General features: G+C 47.4%; 1 protein-coding gene across 1 annotated transcript in view; it reads left to right on the top strand.

Annotated features, from left to right (window-relative positions):
* The window catches only part of LOC102422416 (complement C3-like), a gene marked incomplete at its 5' end in the record, with an annotated part of 25,608 nt that extends 6,604 nt beyond the window's left edge, over window positions 1-19,004 (top strand). The window contains 22 exons of the mRNA XM_023764648.1: window positions 1,503-1,645; window positions 1,735-1,947; window positions 3,934-4,000; window positions 4,096-4,182; window positions 4,877-5,080; window positions 5,533-5,608; window positions 5,919-6,078; window positions 7,056-7,154; window positions 9,424-9,580; window positions 11,072-11,235; window positions 12,769-12,927; window positions 13,072-13,131; window positions 13,254-13,341; window positions 13,454-13,505; window positions 15,716-15,803; window positions 15,909-16,001; window positions 17,050-17,155; window positions 17,367-17,456; window positions 17,667-17,750; window positions 18,466-18,549; window positions 18,640-18,775; window positions 18,863-19,004. Of these exons, the coding sequence (XP_023620416.1) occupies window positions 1,503-1,645; window positions 1,735-1,947; window positions 3,934-4,000; window positions 4,096-4,182; window positions 4,877-5,080; window positions 5,533-5,608; window positions 5,919-6,078; window positions 7,056-7,154; window positions 9,424-9,580; window positions 11,072-11,235; window positions 12,769-12,927; window positions 13,072-13,131; window positions 13,254-13,341; window positions 13,454-13,505; window positions 15,716-15,803; window positions 15,909-16,001; window positions 17,050-17,155; window positions 17,367-17,456; window positions 17,667-17,750; window positions 18,466-18,549; window positions 18,640-18,775; window positions 18,863-19,004 (2,552 nt within the window). The remainder of the gene's footprint in view (window positions 1-1,502; window positions 1,646-1,734; window positions 1,948-3,933; window positions 4,001-4,095; window positions 4,183-4,876; window positions 5,081-5,532; window positions 5,609-5,918; window positions 6,079-7,055; window positions 7,155-9,423; window positions 9,581-11,071; window positions 11,236-12,768; window positions 12,928-13,071; window positions 13,132-13,253; window positions 13,342-13,453; window positions 13,506-15,715; window positions 15,804-15,908; window positions 16,002-17,049; window positions 17,156-17,366; window positions 17,457-17,666; window positions 17,751-18,465; window positions 18,550-18,639; window positions 18,776-18,862) is intronic.
* Window positions 19,005-19,207: the final 203 nt, after the last annotated feature.

The following is a 19,207-nucleotide window of genomic DNA, read 5'->3' as shown; positions in this document are numbered from 1 at the left end:
AACAGCGTCACTGCAGAGAAGCTCATCTATAGCTGCGCTGTAGAGATGGTGCAGTCTGCAGCCCTAGACGAGATGTTACAGCAGACGGAGGACATTGCGTACCGCTATCACAAGGCGGCCCTCCTCCTCGAAGGCCTGACCAAGATTCTCCAGGACCATGCGGACGTGGAAAATGTGCAGAAGTATAAATCTAGTATTGAAAGAAGGTTGTCGGCGCTCTGCGGCAGCTCTCCCACGCCCTGAGGAGCAGCAGGTGTCCTGGACCTGGTCTGCTGCCTGGTCACTACCAAAGAACGAGCAGTGATTTCAAAACAAAAACTACATGTTTGTAGGAAACCTGCCTTATTGGAAAGTCACCCCTTTCTTTTTTCTTTGTAGAAGCAGAAGCAAGAGTATGTTGTTTGGCTCTGTGTGAACTTGGTAAATAAATGTACCTTAGAGCTAGAAAAAAAAAAGAAAAGAAAAAGCAAATTGACATATTCAAGTTGTTCCAAACATACTTTTAAAAGTCTTCCAATAACTAAATCAAGCATCATTTTTTATTGTTATGTTTTTAAGATTTTTAAATCAATTTTTAGAGAGAGAGGAAAGAAAAGGGAGAGGGAGAGAGAGAGAGAGAGAGAGAGAGAGAGCTGGATGTGAGAGTGAAACATCAATTAACAGCCTCCTGCAATCCCCAACGGGAGTGGAAGCCTTCAAATGGGCTTGTGTGCTGACCAGAATTGAACTGGCAACCTTTTGGTGCACAGGACGATGCCCAACCAACTGAGCCACACTGGCCGGGGCCACCCACCATTTTTTCAAAAATGTATCTTCATTGTTGAAAGTCTTACAGATGTGCCCCTTGTTTGTTTGTTTGTCTTTGCCCCATTGACCCCCTCCACCCTGTACCCGCCCCTTCCAGGCCTTTACCACTCTCTTGTCTGTGTCCATGGGCATCTCAAAGAATTCTTTATTGTTGATAGTATGACATTTGTCCCTTTCCCCCGTTATCCTCTCCCCGCCTGCCTCCATGGCATTTTTAAAATCGGGGTATAATTTACATACCATAAAAGTTACCCATGGTCAGTATATGATTTCACTATATGCACTAGTTTAGAAGTTGAAATCTGAGTTATCTAAAATAAAATAAAAGTAGAAAATCCAGTTCCCCCTTCAAGCTAGCCACCTTTCCAGTCCCCAGTGACCACATGGGGCTGGGGCTACCATTTTGTGGAACACAGATGGGCCCCTCAGTGAGGCTGACTCGCTTTCCTCCTCCACCTTCTCTCTCTCAGTAAAATTCCAAAGAAATCACTAAATCATGGCAACTCCCAGCTACCACTATCATTTGTAATTCATCACCATCAACATTCTCTAGTCTATGGGCTTCTACAAAAACCAGCTGAGCTCGGGACAGCTCCTGTGTCAGGGATAAGCCTCGAGAGGCAGGAACTTGGAACTGAACTTGGACACTGTCCACCCTGCCCATCCCCTACCCCTGACACTCATGTTCTGGGCAGGGATCTGTGTGGCTGACCCCTATGAGGTGACAGTGGTGCAAGATTTCTTCATCGACCTGCAGCTGCCCTACTCTGTGGTTCTTAAGGAACATGTGGAGATCCGAGCCGTCCTCTACAACTACCGGGAAGTAGATACACTCACGGTGGGTCCTTGGAGCAGGAGAGGCACGAGGGGAGACCTGGAGAGGGGCCCATGGCGCATGCCCCTGACCTGATACTCTGTCCCTGGCAGGTGAGAGTAGAAATGCTCTACAATCCAGCCTTCTGCAGCTTGGCCACTGCCAAGAAGCGTCACCTGCAGACTGTATCCATCCCTCCCAAGTCCTCCCTGGCCGTGCCTTATGTCATTGTGCCCCTGAAGACTGGCCTGCAGGAGGTAGAGGTCAAGGCCACTGTCTATCGGTACTTCATCACCGACGGTGTAAGGAAGACCCTGAAGGTCGTGGTGAGTCCTTGGGGCACCTGCTGCCTCTTGTCCTTCAGGAGGGACTCTTGCTCTCCTTGTGCTGTCGACTCAGTTTGGAGCCCCAGGCTCTGAGACACTAATGCTGCCCGTGTTCAGCTTAGGAAAGTCAGGAGTCCCAGCAGTGTGAAAGCAGGGCCATGTGAGGCAGGGGTGACATTCTTCTGCGCATAAAATTCTAAGGGGGTGCCCAGACCTCAGCAGTAAAGATAAAAAATTGTTTTCCTTAAAATATAGTTTAACATCAAATATAATATTTTGTAGCATATTTCGGTATAAAGTTTTGTTTCGACTTTAAATATTTTGGGGAAACATATTTCACAGACCAAATTTTATAAAGCAATAATATATGATATAGGATATAGAAAAGTTCTACTTTTGAAATGTATATTTTTATTGATTTCAGAGAGAGGACGGGAGTGGGAGAAAGAAAGAAACATCAATGATGAGAATCATTGATTGGCTGCCTCCCACACGCCTCCTATTGGGGATCCAGCCTGCAACACAGCCATGCATCCAACCTGGAATGGAACGCTGACCTCCTGCTCCATGTGTCAGCACTCAAACACTGAGTCACACCGACCAGGCAGCAAAGTTCTGTTTTTACCAGTGTTTTCAGATTTTTTAAAATTTTATGAGTTTATTGAGCCAAACTGACTAACATGTGTTGGGGAACAAGATCTCAAATGTTCCATTACCTGTGATTTTTGGCCTTAAAATATACATTAACAGTTACATTATTACTTTTTCCCACAGTTTGGAACACTTTCAAATATAATAAGAGATAGAATCATCAGGAAAAGACTTTTGTCATTTTTTTCCTTGTGAATATTTTTATCACTATTTTTTATTGTTTAAAGTATTACATATGTTTCCTTTTCCCCGATTCACCCACCACCACCATCACCACACCCGCCCCCCAGGACAAGCCCCCACCGCCCCAGTGTCCGTGTCCATTGGTTATGCTAATATGCACATGTAGATGTACCACAGTTTAATCCACTCATCTGCTGATGGGCACTTAGGCTGTTTCCAAATCTTAGCTATTCTAACTTGTGCTGCTATGCACATAGGGTTGCACATGTCCTTTCTGATTGGTGTTTCTCTTGGCATATATTCCCAGAAGTGGGATTACTGGGTTTAAAGTGAGTTCCATTTTTAATTTTTTGAGGAATCTCCTTTTGTCATTTTTTAAATATTTTAGAGTAAAACAAGTTCATAAGCAGATCACTAATATTTTATTTATTTATTTATCTAATTTTAAAATAAAATACTTTGATAACATTTATGAGGCTCATACTCCAGTTCTGTTCTACAAGCTGTGTGACTCTGAGCAAGTTACTTCAGCTCTCTGTTCTCCAATTTCCCCATCTTTATAAGTTTGTGTTTTGTTTTGTTTTAAGACTTTTTTATTGACTTTGAGAGAGAGCAAAGGAGAGGGAGAGAGGGAGAAACATCAATGTGAGAGTGATATATACATCTGATGCTTCCTGCATGCCCTCTACCTGGGATCAAGCCTGGAACCTGGGCATGTGCCCTGACCTGGAATCAAACCAGCAAACTTTCTGTGTACGGGACAAGCCCAACCAACTGAGCCACACCAGGCTGGACCTGCTTGCCCATCTTTAAAATGGGAATGATAATAGTGGTACTCTAAATGAGTTAGCCTGAATAAAGAAAGCTTCTAGGCACATAGACTTCAAAAGGCTTTGTTGTATTATTGTTATTAATTTATAATGATGTTATTTTATCATACAATAGTATGAGGTAGATGTTTGTATTGCCTTCTCCCTATAAGGAAGGAAGCTGAGACACAGAGAGGTTAAGTAACTGGCTCCCAGTCACACAGCTAAGACTGGCAGATGCCGTCTAGGCTACGGTAATCCCCAGAACAGTGCCCTGCTGACCAGCTGCAGCTCTGTCTGTCCTTTTATTCACCCAACTCCCCCTTCCCTCAACACTGTCCAGCCTGAAGGAATCAGAATGAACAAAACTGTGGCCGTTAAGACACTGGATCCACAACACCTGGGCCAAAGTGAGTCAGGGCAGGAGTGGGGGTGAGGCCTGGGTGGTGTGCAGGGCCTGGTGAAAGGAGGCTGGTGCCAAGGGTGTCTCCCATTCCACCAACAGACGGTGTGCAGCGAGTGGAGGTCGAGGCTGCAGACCTCAGTGACCAAGTCCCTGACACAGAGTCGGAAACCAGGATCCTCCTGCAGGGTGAGATGGCCTTGGTCCAACCCCATGGGGCCCAGGAAAGTGTGGGAGCCATGACCCCCCAAGAGGGTGCCCAGTTCCATCACTTCCGGGAATATTGAACCATGGCGCCTCTCTCCTTCTCATGTGCTAAAACAGACTCTCCTTGTGCTCACAGAAGGCTCCAGGCAGTACTTAGCTTCTGCTGATAAAGAAGCTTCAATGAGAAGTGATAGAGTTCAAGAACAGAAATTCTGGAACGAATTGCCCAGGATGGAGGACTGGGAGGAGAAGGCACAGGAAGGAGCTAGCATAGTCCCTTGCAACCTCTGAGCTCTTAGGTTTGGGATAGAGATTCTTGGTTTCCTGATCTGTGATGAAGGCAAATAGTGGTACCTGTTTCGAGGGTTGTTGGGAAAATTAAATGAGATGTTATATAGTGTTCTCTTAGAAGGGAGTTTGGCAAAGGGCATTAAGCATGATAGACGTATTCATGACCATTGTTCCTGGAACTGTTTTACCACTGGTGGCACATGAGGACCCATGGACAACCCCCCTGATCCCCTTCAGCCTCATGCCTCCAGCCGCCAGCTGTCCCTGACTCCCTGACTCTTTGGCCCTGGCTGGTTGGAGCCTGGGAAGGCTGGGAGTAGCCCCGACCCTCTTCACCCCATAGTGTGTCTTATTGCTTGAACGCCATCCTTCCTCCTGGCTGCAGGGACCCCAGTGGCCCAGATGGCAGAGGAGGCCATTGATGGGCAGCGGCTGAAACACCTCATTGTGACCCCCGGGGGCAGTGGAGAGCATCACATGATCGGTGTGACGCCCACGGTCATCGCGGTGCACTACCTGGACCACTCTGAGCAGTGGGACAAGTTTGGCATTGACAAGCGGCAGGAGGCCCTGGAACTCATCAAGAAGGGTATGTCCCCTTCCCCTATTGGAGGCCCCCACTCTGAGGCCCCTCTCTGAGCTCCTTCCTCCTCTGAGGTCCCGCCCCCTCTAGAGGCCCCGACCCTTCTCTGAGACCTCCTGCTCTCCCCTCTTTGAGACCATAGTCCCTCTGAGTTCCTTCTTTCAATGAACCCCTGTAAGATCCCTTCTCTCTCTGAACCCCCTCTCCTCTGAGAAGCTTTTACTCCTCCTCACTCTGATCCCTGCACCCTTGCAGAGTCCCGTCACCCTATAAGCTCCCCTCCCCTCCAGACATTCCTCCTTTTCCTGAGCCCCCTCTTTCCTCTCTGAACCTCACCTTCCCCCCTTCACAGAATCCTTGTTCCCTCTCTAAGCCTCTCTCCTTCCTGGCATACCAACACCAGCAACTGCCTCCACTCAGCCCTAGCTCCTCTAGTGACCCCTCTCTCTTCCTTGCAGGGTACACGCAGCAACTGACCTACAGACATCCCAACAAGGCCTTTGCTGCCTACCAGAGTCGGAGGTCCAGCACCTGGTGAGCCTGCCCATCCTTGGCCCTGCTCCCCTTGAGCAGGGCCTGGGCCCTGACCTGGGGTGATCTAGGCTGGCCTCACACAAACACAGCCCTGTGCCTCTGGACCCCTCCACCTTCAGAGTCAAGGTACCCACTAGCTGAGTGACCTACTGTCACTAAGCACTGCCTACAATCAACATTGGGTCCTGAAACCTGGCCCAGGATACTGGGCTCACCTGAGCAGGCCCTGCCCCACTCTGCTCCTTGCTTGGCTGGGATGGCAGTCACTGGATCCCAGAGCCAATTGGCTCATGCTCTGTGCCCACCCCAGGCTGACAGCCTATGTGGTCAAGGTCTTCTCTCTGGCCGCCAACCTCATCGCCATTGACTCCGAAGTCATCTGTGGGGCTGTCAAATGGCTGATCCTGGAGAAGCAGAGACCTGATGGAGTCTTCCAGGAGGATGGGCCCGTGATACACCAAGAAATGACTGTAAGAGGCCGTATTCAGGGCAGCCTGGGGGAGAGGAGTGCCTGAGTGCCCCCGCATGGACAGGAGACAGGCTCTGTCTGCCATTTGCCCAATTCCCAGCGTGGGATGGACAGAGAAATAAAGGAGCCAAGAATGTCACTTCTCCTTTGCAAAACCCAGAGACCTCAGAGTCCAGTGCAAAATGAAAGTCCCCTAGCCCCTCATCACTTTGAAAAAAACCTGAGAAGTCCTTAGAATTGTGGTTCTCAAACTCTGGTCTCCAGGCCAAAAGCGCCAGCATCAGCTGCAAGTTTGTTAGAAATGGACATTCTTGGGCTGGATCCACATGCACTAATCAGAAACTTTGGGGGTGGGGCCTAGGAATCAGGGTTTTAATAAGCCCCCAACTCCAGGAAATGCTGAAATGTGCTCAAGTGAGTGAACCACGGCTTCAGCCTGACCTTTTGGGCTTCGAGACTCACAGCCTTCCCTCTCCACACTCCATCTGTACTGCCTGCAGCCTTGCTTCCGGGCACAGGGCCTTTGCACATAATGTTCCCACTGCCTGGCAAGTTACCACTTCCCTCTTTGACAGTTGAGTCCTACGCACTGTTCAGATTGTGGCTCCATCTGTCATCCCTTGGGGACACCTTTCCAACTGCTCTGACCAAGACACACCCCCGCTATCCATTCTCACTGCCACATCCACTTCTGCGCAGCTCTCATCAGTTTGTAACGATAGATCTGTGATGAGCATATTGGCTCATGCCTGTCTCCCCTACGAGATAGGGAGCTCCATGAGGGCTGGAGCCATCTTACCCACAACACCAGCAACATTTACAGAATGAGTGAGTGAATGAATGGATACTAGAGTATAGCCCTCCTGTGAGACACTAGGGAGAGACCCACCCCTGCCCTGCCCCGCTGATCCTGCAGGGGGGTGGTGGCATGAGGGGCACACGGGTGACACCATGCTTACTCCCTCCTCCACACCCTAGGGTGGCTACAGGGAAGCTGAGGAGAAAGATGTGTCCCTCACAGCCTTCGTTCTCATCGCGCTGCAGGAGGCTAAAGATACTTGCGAAGGACATGTCAACGTAAGTGTGCCCTGCCCTGCCCTCCTTCTCGCCCCCCCATCCTCCCACCCCCCTCTGCCCCACGCAGGCACAGCCATCGTGGATGTTCTGTAATTGTGGCATCTGCTTTGTCCTGCGGTTTTGAGAGTGGGTTGTTTGACCTTTAGCTTTCCAAGTGGGGAACTACAGGATCCCAACTTCACCAGCTGATTCTCCCTCCTCAGGACCCCAGAAAAGAGAGGAAGGAGAGGAAGGCTGTTATCTTTAAGGCCAAGGAGAACCCAGGCCTTTCTGGTTCAAACTTGCAGATTTGAAAGAAATTATGATTAGAAAAGAGACGGCTCTAGGGCAGTGGGGCCAGACAGATCTAAATTTAGATCGTAACCCTCAGGCACTTGCCCTTCCTGGACCTCAGTGTGTGCATCTGTAAAATGGGTATAATAATTTTTGTATTTTCTAGGACTCTCTAAGTTGTTATAGATGTAACACATGTATGAGCTACATTATGCAAAAACACAGGGTGGGGCAAAAGTAGGTTTACAGTTGAGTATGGGTAACACAGAGTTTATTGTTATCTTATTATTTATTAATTATTGTATTATGTACAAACAAATATAAACATACTTTTGCCCCACCCTGTAGATGGGGGAATTATTTTAAGAATCTAAGGATTTATCAAGTGCAAGGATGAAAGGAATCTTAGGGGCTCGACCAGGATGCTTTGTTCCTCTTTCCTATGTCCTTCATGTCCTTTTTGCCCAATAATTCAGCTTTCCTGCCACCCAGCCTACCTGGCAGAACAGAATTGTCTTCCTTGGGGAAGTTCCTAGCCCAAGGCTAGATCTTCCAGATTCTTAGGAAAGGATTCTGATTGGCTCAGCCTGGGTCAGGTGATCACTTCTGGATCAATTAGCTGAGACCAGGAAGTAGGTATTCCAGGGCAAATGACTGTTCCACTGTGGCCATGTAAATGACAGGAAGGAGAAGGTCCTACAAAAGTCAAGGGTGGATATAAGACAGAGGGCAGGCAAAAGGATTAATTTCTACTACAACATAGTGACATTTTCTACTACAACACAGCACCCTTATAACGGAGTATGGCATAGGCTGTGGAACTAGACTGCTGGGGTTCAAATAAAGAGCTTGCTGGAATTAGCTTGATAAAACCAATGGTTAGTATTCCAGGAATATTGCAAGTTGATTGTTGAATGCAATCATTATTAAATATTAAAGTATATAAACTTACATTTAAATAAATTAGTCTAAACACTACACATAAAAATAAAGGTAGTAGCCCTGGCCAGGTAGCTCAGTTAGTTGGAGCATCATCCTGTTAAGCCAAGGTGCAGTTCTATCTCCAGTTGTGGCACATACCAGAAACAGCCAATGAATGTATAGATAGGTGGAACAACAAACTGATCCCTCATTCTCTCCCCCCTCCTCCCTAAAAATCAATTAAGCAAAACAACAACAAAACAACAACAAAGGTAGTAAATCCTCAAAACTCATCATTTCTTAATTATTTTACTACCTTTTATCATTATCCATGATCTTGAGGTTATTTATGTCTGTTGTACATATACGGTGAACAAACTATATAATCTCTTCCCAATTCTACAGTCAGGGACTCCATGCTGGTAGGTTGAAATCAGCCATGGTTGTATTTACACTATAAAAATCAGCAAACACTACAACGCATATCTGCCTCTGCACCTCATCTCATGGGATTCAGTGTTCTCCTCTGTGCAGTAGAAATGATAATGAAAATAAAACCTACCTCATAGGATTTTGAGATCAAATGAGTGGATATGTGACTAGCACATAGGAAGTGTTAGCTACAATGACGATGATGATTAGATAATAGGTGGACCCAGTGGTGTGCTAACCCTGAGTGCCAATTTGGGGCATCTCTTTCCCACTCTATGTTAAGGTATGTCACACTGGTAGCTTGAAATTAGCATGGTGGGAGTATTTACACCACAGTCGTTGCCAATCAATAAACCAGCTCCCCTAACCCCCAACTCCTGCACTGACTAGACAACTGGTTATTAAATATTTACTAGCACACCATTGGTATACAAACTGCAGCAGGAGCACGATAGGTACTCAGTAACAGAGCAGTGCACAGTGGCTAAACTGTCTGGGGAACCCTTAAAAATAGACAGATCCAAGACAAATATGTACCAAGGCCAGAAAACTTATGATCAGGAAGTGGTGACTATGTGATCCTTGTCAGCTCTTTGGGGCAGCAGTGCCCACCTGACCAGAGTACCCAATCTTTTTCTCATAGAACCTTGGGGGCAGCATCAATAAGGCCGGAGACTTCCTTCAAACACACTACATGAACTTGAAGAGACCATATGCTGTGGCCATTGCTGGCTATGCCCTGGCCCAGTTGGGCAAGCTGGAGGGTCCTCTCCTGGACACATTTCTGAAAGCAGCCACAGGTGAGAGGCAGCCTGGTGGGGTAAGGAGATATACATGGCTAGGGGGTGAGGGTGGCCATCTTAACCTGGGCTGCATGGCTCCAAGCTGAGCTGGGATGAGTGGGTCTGGGTGTGAAAAGTCCTCATTGTAAGCATGACACAAAAGGTCCATTGCATGATTCAACAAGTATTTGTTGAGTACTTGCTATGACACAGGAGCAAGGACATGGGCTCTGACATCAGACAGATTCAATTTCAAAATCATATCACCCTCAGCCACATTCTCACGGTGTGATCTTGTACAATCCACTTAACCTCTATGGACATTGTGTATAAAATGATACCGACATCACAAGATTGGTGTGAAGATTAAATGAGTGATGAGTGTAGGAGAAGGTCTAGCACATAGTTAGAGATCTATCACTGATGTTATTATTGCCTTTGGTATTATTAATAACATTGCCATTATTTCAAGGGTTATTAGGATTAGATAAGAGAATGACATAGGAATTTTAGCACAATAAGTAGCACATCATGAGCACTTAATAACTGGTTCAAGTGATGACACCTTATCAGGTTTATGCTCACCTCTGTAACATATATGAATGTATACTGAAGTAGTTTAACACAGGGAAGTTGGTTTCTTGCTGTGTAACAGCACAGGGCGGGTGTCCCAAGTTGGTGGACAGCTCTCCTCTATACAGTGATGCAGGGATCCAGGCTCTATCTTCTCATGGCTATGCCACCTCGGGGCCTCGGTATCTCTTCTATTAAAGCAGAAGGGGAAACAGTCAGGAAGACCATGCAAGGGAGGTAGACCAGCCATGGAAGGGGCTCCGTCAATTGTTTTGCACTTTCCATTAGACAGAGCTCAGTTATGTGGCCATACCCACCTGCAAAGGCCTCTGGGAAATGTAGTCCCACTCTCTGAGCAGGAAGAGGAGGGAATGGTTCTTGGTGACAGTCTCTGTCATGAGTACTTTCTTAGGCACTTGGGACATCACAATGAATATGGCACAGCCCCTGCCATCATGGCCTCACGATCCAGTTGAGGAAAGAAATGAGTTAATAGATTCCTGTAGAGCATCATTGTGCTGGGACAGGAGAAGCACAGGATGCTTTAAGAGACAGAAAGAAAGGGTCTCACTCTGTCTTGGGTGCCATTGAAGCCAAATTGTGCCGAGTGGTTAAGGATTAACCTGGGGTACGTGGAGAAAAAGTGCTCCAAGATGGGACAACAGAACAAGCAATGGCTCAGAGGTGAGAATGAGCATGGCAAACGTAGGGAATCTGCTCCCATAGATCAGAGGGGCTGCAGTTCAGAATTTAAACAGAAGAGTAAAGGTTGATGAGGGAAGAGAGTAAGGCAGGAACCAGCAGACAGAAAGCCACAAATGTGGGCCAGGACACTTGAACACCGAGGTCTAGTACAAGTCTGTTTCTGAGCTTTCTCTGAACTACCTCCAGGCTGGACAGAGCAGTGAGCATGGGGGCTGGTGTTCTCTCTTGTAGATAAGAACCACTGGAAGGAGCCTGAGCAAAGGCTCCACACTATAGAGGCCACATCCTATGCCCTGTTGGCTCTGCTGCTGCTCAAAGACTTTGACTCTGTACCTCCTGTTGTGCGCTGGCTCAACGAGCAGAGATTCTACGGAGGTGGCTATGGCACCACCCAGGCAAGTGGTCCCACATCCCCCGGGCAAATGCATCCTTACCTCCTCTGGTCTGACTATCACCCAGATAAGATGCTGAGACCAAGAGAGACAGTTGATTGGAATGAAGTTGAGAAATCAGGTTTTGGTTTTTGTTGCAAATCTGTCTATGGATTCTACACTAAATTCTGGATGCCTCAAGCTGCATTTTGAGACTCCCTTTCCCTCCTGGTGTCCAGATCATGTTCTCAAGGCCCAGGTTCAGGGGTGAACCTCTCTCTGATGGGTTCTAAACCATGTTTCTAATTCCACCAGGCGTCCCATCTTACTTTGTTTCACTGGTGGGTTCTAGACCAATTCTCAATTATTATAGGGAATCATCAAGTCCATTTTTCCCTCTGGAGGGTTCTAGACCATGCACTCAGTTCCACGAGGCTCCCAGTGTTACCTTGTCTTACTGTGGATTCTAGATCATGGTCTCAGTTTTCTAGAGTCTTATCGAAGCCTGCTCTCTTCCAGCTGGGTTCTAGACCACGGTTGCAGCAGCCTCAAGTCTAAAAAGCTCAGGCTTCAGTTTGATCCCCTTTCTCTCTGGTGGCATTCTCAGATATTTAATAAATCCTCATCCAAGAATATGTTTATTGATTTGAGAGAGAGAGGAAGGGAGAGACAGAGAAAAAAACACACACATTGATGTGAGAAACATCAATGGAATACTTCCCGTATGTGTCTTGACCGGGGATGGAATCTGCAACCTTTTGATGCATGAGCCAATGATCCAACTAACTGAGCCACCAGGCCAGGGCTCAGTGTAATTTTTGGATTCTACATTATATGCTTAGTTGTCCCCAGGTTCCAATTTTATTATTTGTTCACAAATGGGCTCTAGATACATTCTCGGTGTCTGTAAACCCTGTGTTAGTCTCTCTTCTCTGGATGGGTCTAGACCACATTCTCGGTGTACTAGACCTTCATTCATTTTGGTTTTGTTGTTGTTGTTTTGTAGCAGCTGTTGGCAATTTTTTATTGTATTTACTTTAAAATATATTTTTATTGTTGATAGTATTACACATATCTGCCCCTTGCCTGTTTCCCTTCTCCTCCCAGCCCCTACCCACCCACCCCCAAGTCTTCACTACCTTATTCCAAGTGTCCATGGGCTAGGCATATTAGACCTTCAGTCTTATGCCTGCTCTTTCTCATGTATCTAGACATGCTCAGTGTCTCCACACTCTGGTGTAAGCCTCTGTCCCTTGGAGAATTCTAGGAGATGTCCTCAGTGTCTAATGACCACTAGTCTTACCCTTGTGCCCTCTGGTCCCGTCTAGGTCACTGTCTTAGTGTCACCAAGCACTAGACTGAGCCTCTCTCACTGAGAGAGTTCTAGAACATGTCCTCAGTATATAACAACCCCCATTCTTATCCTCACCCCATCTGGTGCATTTTAGGCCACAGTCTCAGTAGCCTAGCTCTAAGCTGAAACTTTTCATCCCCCAGCAGGTTCTGACTGCTTTCTCAGTCTCTCACATCACCCTCTTCTTCTCTCATGGGTTCTAGGCCACTTTCATGGTGTTCCAAGCCTTGGCCCAATACCAGAGGGATGTCCCTGACCATGAGGATCTGAATCTGGATGTGTCCATTGACCTGCCCAGCCGCAGCTCTGTGGTCACGCACCGCATCCTCTGGGAATCCGCTAGCCTCCTGCGATTAGAAACGGTACAGCTGCTTGGCCAAACCCTCCTCGCTCTCATCCTCCAGCCAGGCAGAGTCTGCAGGAGGCAGGAGGGAGTGCAGGTGACCATTGCAGCCAGGGGAAGGCTTGGCTCCCAACACCTTCTCCTCTCTCCCCACTCCCTGCAGACCAAGGAAAATGAGAATTTCACAGTAACAGCTAAAGGGAAAGGACAAGGCACCTTGTCGGTAAGGATGGGAGCCCACACCTGCTTTGCTCATCACCTTCTCTCAGCCCCTCTGGCCCAGAGGGACCATCTCCTTCCCAAGTCATGTTGGCTTACACCTCATCTCCCCTCCCATCTCCCTAGGTGGTGACAATGTACCAGGCCAAGATCAAAGGCAGAACCTCTTGCAATAAGTTCAGTCTCAAGGTTAACCTGCGACCAGCCCCTGAAGGTAGAAGGAATAAAGACCCTATCTGTCACCCTTCCCCCACTGCCATTCTAGTGTCTGCCCTGCTCCTGAATCAGGACCCAGCCCTCCATCCTTCTGTCTTCTATGTTTCTAGTGAAGAAGCCTCAGGACGCCAAGAGCACCATGTTACTCAACATCTGTACCAGGTAAGACATGGGTCACTGGGGTTCATCTCGCTCATCCCTCTGTCTCTAGCAAGACTTCCTGTAAATAATATCCGAGGTACCTACTAGCCTCTGGGAATGTGTTGTGTGCTTAGTACTGTGCTGAGCACCCTCCAGAATGTAGACAGCACGGCATGGTGGTGTGAGACTAGCCGTGACCACATAAGCTGAGACTGTGAAAAGTGATGTTGATAATCAACAAGGAGGATTACAACTGTTACAGGAATTTTCCATTATTCTTATTTTTAAATTTTTATTTCTTTCAGAGAGGAAAGGAGAGGGGGAGAGATAGAAACATCAATGATGAGAATCATTGATTGGCTGCCTCCTGTACTCCCCATACTGGGGATAGAGCCCTCAACCAGGGCATGTGCCCTGACCAGGAATTGAACCGTGACCTCCTGGTTGAGCCACACTGGCCTGGCTTACATTATTATTTTTTTATCACAACATTGAAAACTCTCATATTTCCAGTTATAAAAGTATAGAGTAATGAAAAGTATAGTTAAGACGAGTATTTTTTTTTTTTAGTGCACTGTAATTTAAAACGTCAGAACATTGTGCCCTAGCTGGTTTGGCACAGTGGATAGACCTTTGGCCTGCTGACTAAAGGGTCCCGGCTTCAATTCAGACCAAGAGCACATGCCTGGGTTGCAGGCTCAATCCCCCCAGTAGAGGGGGCGGGTGCAGGAGGCAACCAATCAATTATTCACTCTCATCATTGATGTTTCTATCATTCTATATCTCTCACTTTCATTCTGAAATTAGTTAAAAAGTAACATGTCATAACATTGAGATTGAAGTTGGTTTTGATTTTTTGTGAAGCACTCAGCCCAAAGCCCTGTGGTTTGAATAGTGGCTCTATTCTTCTCTGTAGCACAGTGGTTCTCAAACTTCCTGATGACACAACCCTTTAGTACAGTTCCTAATGTTCAGGTGACCCCAAACATAAAATTATTTTCGTTGCTACTTCATAACTGTAATTTTGCTACTGTTAATTGTACTGTAAATACTTGACATGCAGAATGTATTTTCATTGTTACAAATTGAATATAATTGAAGCATAGTGATTAATCACAAAAAAATATGTAATTATAAATGTGTTTTCCGATGGTCTTAGGTGACCCCTATGAAAGGGTCGTTTGACCCCCAAAAGGATCTCGACCCACAGGTTGAGAACCGCTGCTGTAGCACTTATGATATGGAGCAAGCATCTGTTCTATGACGCTGTGAAGTGTCATGCTCCATTCTAAGTTTAGGTCAACTTCCCACAGGTAATCCTCTGAGCTTTCGATGTCACGAGGTATTTAAGAGTTCCGTTCCTTCACCGTGAAATGTTTTCCAGTGTCACCTCCTCTGGGACATCATTTTTGGCTACAACAACTTTCTTCATTTATGTTGATGCCCTGCCTTCACTAAGTGCCTCTGGCCCCATGATGGTCTCTCCAAGGGCAGCAGGTCCACATTACCACCATCTGCTGTTTCTTTTCTGACTCCGTTTAGGTGCTGCTGAAATTTCACTCCCAGTGTTACCACTCTCATTTCTGTGCTGCACTTTCACCTTAGCTGGCAATTCCCTTTCAATGATCCATTTTGGTAAAATCTCACATAGTTTTTTTTTTACTGAGAGAGAAGGAAGTAACACAACCACACACATGGTTTGAATGACGGGTGCTCCGTGACCCATCAGTGACAGACTTTGAAATAAGTGACGTGATTGGTCATTGATTGTAATGCTCACTTGTTTACATAGTGGTGGGTGGACTGAAGAGCTGGCAACAAGGTTTGTCCTTAAGGCATTTGCTCATTAATATATTGTGGTACTGGAATTAGACCATGTTGCTGAGGGACTGGTGTTATTGAACTAGACAGTGATAATGGAATCATGCAAAGTGAGACCTGCCTGTACTCTTGTCTTCATTTTCTAGAAGAACTGAGGTTCGAAGAGGTGAAGTGACTCATCCAATGTCACATCGAGCTGGGATGTGAACCCATGTAGTTGGGCTTCAGAGGCTGAGCAGTTAGTTGCCTTAACCATTACACACCTTTCCTTTATTCCCATTGGGGAGTGTTTCCTAAGATCTGACATCCTCTGTGCTGCTGTGTGGGAACCAGAAGACTCACTCACTGATCAGACCCCCTTGTCCAGGCACTGACCCCTAGGGCTAACCCTCTCTCCCTGCCCCATCCAGGTACCTGGGAGACCACGATGCCACTATGTCCATCCTGGATATATCCATGATGACTGGCTTTGCTCCTGACACTGCTGACCTCAAGCAGGTGTGAAAATCCTGGGCTCAGGGGCTAGGATTGGTGGGAAGGAGCCTGGGGCCTGGCAGAGGCTGAAGAAAGGACGGGATTTTCACAAGCTCTTCCCTTCTCCAGCTGGCCAGTGGCACTGACACGTACATCTCAAAGTTAGAGTTGGACAACAAGGCCTTCTCCAACAAGAACACCCTCATCATCTACCTGAAAAAGGTGAGGCTTCCATTGGGACCTTGACCCATATGTGGCTGGACTTTTCCTTCTCTACTGGTCTTTGTCTTAGAGTCCTCTGCTTGATCCATTCCTTCTAGAGGAAAAGAGGATTGATAGTGCATGAGATGGGTTTTAAATTTTTTTCATTTTCATTTTTGTACTTTTAATTTTTTTAAGGAATCCCAACCCTACAGAGATATTATAGAGAAGTATAAAAAGTTTCATATACTCTTTAGCCAGATTCATTAATTGTTAGGAATTTCCTCCAAGTATACATGTCTATCACATATACATACACGTCTGACTTCCTTCCTTCCTTCCTTCCTTTTTTTTTTAAAATATATTTTATTGATTTTTCACAGAGAGGAAAGGAGAGAGATAGAGAGTTAGAAACATCGATGAGAGAGAAACATCGATCAGCTGCCTCCCGCACATCCCCCACTGGGGATGTGCCCGCAACCCAGGTACATGCCCTTGACCAGAATCGAACCTGGGACCCTTCAGTCCGCAGGCCGACGATCTATCCACTGAGCCAAACCGGTTTGGGCCCTTCCTTCCTTTTTTTCTTTCTCATTTATTTTCCCAGATTTATTGAGATATAATTAACATATAACATTGGGTAAGTTTAAGGTATACAATGCAATGATTGGATATATGTATATTGGAAAATGATGAACACAGTAAGGTTAGTTAGCACATGTACAACCTCATAGTTTTAACGTGTGTGTGTGGTGATAACTTTTAAGATTTACTATATTAGCAGCTTTCAAATATGCAGTGCAGTATTGATAACCATGGGATGTTTTTAGGGGCACAGATAGCAATCCGTTGGCTAAAATTCAATTTCATGGTCACACCAAATGGAAAGGGAGGCTGAGAAGTGTAATCTGGCCATGAGCCTTGGAGAAAAAGAAAATAGATTTGTTGACCTGCTCATTAATCTTTGTCACTTCTCACCCACCCATCCTCTCCACGCAGATCCCTCTTGGTCCCCTGTTTCTCCTTTTGCTGGACTCCCCCACTCTGACTCACCTCCTGCTTTTCCCAGATCTCACACGATCAAGAGGACTGTGTATCCTTCAAAGTTCACCAGTTCTTTAACGTGGGGCTCATCCAGCCGGGGGCAGTCAAGGTGTACTCCTATTACAACCCGGGTGAGCAGCCAACCTCGGGGCTGGGGTCTGAGGGTCCCAAGGTTCTATAAGATGGGGGTCCCAGGGCTTGGTGATTGAGGACCTGGGAGTTCCAGGGTTCAGGACTTAGCATCTCCAGGTCTGAGGGACTGGAGTTGGGAACTGAGCCCACAGGCATGGTCTTGGGTGGAGGCTTTAGTTCTCTGATGCCTCCCACTCCCTCTGCCCACAGATGAGACTTGTACCCAGTTGTACCACCCGGAGAAGGAAGATGGAATGCTGAGCGAACTCTGCCACAATGAAATATGCCGCTGTGCTGAGGGTGGGTGCATAGGAGCCAGGAAGTGGCAGGCAACGCCCACTTAATACCTCACACACACACACCTTCCATGGCAGTGATGCAAGGGGCCCCAAAAGCCCACAACCAGGGGACACCAAGAAGGATGGGCCTGGGGCTGACCACACCCATGAGTGGTGGGCCCTGGATGAGAAGTGGAGTTTAGATCATGTCCTCTCCCCACCCACCCCACAGAGAGCTGCTTCATGCACCATTCAGAGGACCAGGTCACCCCAGAAGACCGGGTGGACAAGACCTGTGAGCCAGGAGTGGACTATGGTGAGGAACGGGTGGGGAGACACACGTGCAAGTGTGATTGTGTGTGAGTGATGGTGTGTGTGGCTGTGATTGTGTGGGTGAGACTATGTGATGACAGGTGTGGTTATGGTTGTGTGTGTGTGACTGACTATGAGTGGCCACAGGTTCATGTGTTTCAGGCTATGGTTGTCGGTGACTAGTGTGTGTGTTATTAGAGGCCATGCTTGATGGGGAACCATGGCTATGACTTGGCTGGGTATGTGCAAGAGTGTGAACAAAGGTGTTTGTGAGTAGATGTGGTTGTGTGTGTCTGAGAGTGAGGTTGTAAACAGCCATGATTGTGTGAGATGGTGACAGTGGATAGGCATAGCTGTCCCTGTGTATACCATGAGTTGTGAGTGGCTATAATTGTGTGCAAGGCTGTAGGTGACTATGTGTGAGATGGTGTTGTGAGTAACTGTGACCATATGTGGCTGTGTGTAAGAGATGGCGGTTGTGGGTAACAGTAGACAGGAGTAACTGTCCTTGTGTATGGGATGAGTTGTGGGCGGCTGTAACTGTGCACATGGCTGTGGGTGACTATGTGAGATGGTGGTTGTATGACCCTGTGTGGCTGCATGTGGCTGCTTGGGAAGCCATGTGCCCAGGTGCCCTTACAGGTAGGCTGCCCTGCTATGAAGCCTGCCCATGACCCATGCTGGTCCTTCCCCCCCACCCACACCATCCCACCCTGCAGTGTACAAGACCAGTCTGCTCAGGAAGGAGCTGTCCGATGATTATGACGAGTACATAATGGTCCTCAAGCAGATCATCAAATCAGGTCAGCCCTGGGCTGCCTTCTGTCTTTCCGCCTTCCCCTCCCTTCTCCTGCCTCCTCCACCCCAGCTCAGCGTCGTTCTCTCCCCTCCAGGCACAGACGAGGTGCAGCCTGAACAGGAGCGCAGGTTCATCAGCCCCGTCAAGTGCAGAGCAGCCCTGAAGTTGCAGGAGGGGAAACACTACCTCATATGGGGCCTCTCCTCAGACCTGTGGGGAGAGAAATCCAAGTGAGTGCCCACCCTGCACATGTGTGTGCTCGCCCCACCCACCCTTCCAGGGCCTCTCCTGACCTGCCGTGTGTCCCTCCTCCCCAGCATCAAGTACATCATCGGGAAGGACACCTGGGTAGAGCTGTGGCCTGAAGCAGACGAATGCCAAGACGATGAGAACAAGAAGCTGTGCAGGGACCTGGCCAGCTTCAGAGAGAATATGATCGTGTTTGGCTGTCCCAACTGAGCCCCCGTCCAGAACCCCCCCAATAAAGCTTCAGTTGTATTCCATGTGATCTCCCAAAGTCTGGACGTCTTTGTGAGATGGAAAGCAACAGCTCTGTTCCCTAGCTGCCTCACCTGCATCTCAGCTCAGTCCTTACTAGAAATCCCCAAGAATCTCATTTGCATTCTCACCTGTGCATTTATGTCCTCATCATCCTCACCTGA

This window comes from Myotis lucifugus, unplaced genomic scaffold (assembly GCF_000147115.1).
Source record: "Myotis lucifugus unplaced genomic scaffold, Myoluc2.0 scaffold_341, whole genome shotgun sequence".
In the NCBI taxonomy this organism is placed as follows: Eukaryota; Metazoa; Chordata; class Mammalia; order Chiroptera; family Vespertilionidae; genus Myotis; species Myotis lucifugus.
Note: the sequence above shows the minus strand (reverse complement) of the source record. Positions and strands in the feature narration are given on the sequence as shown.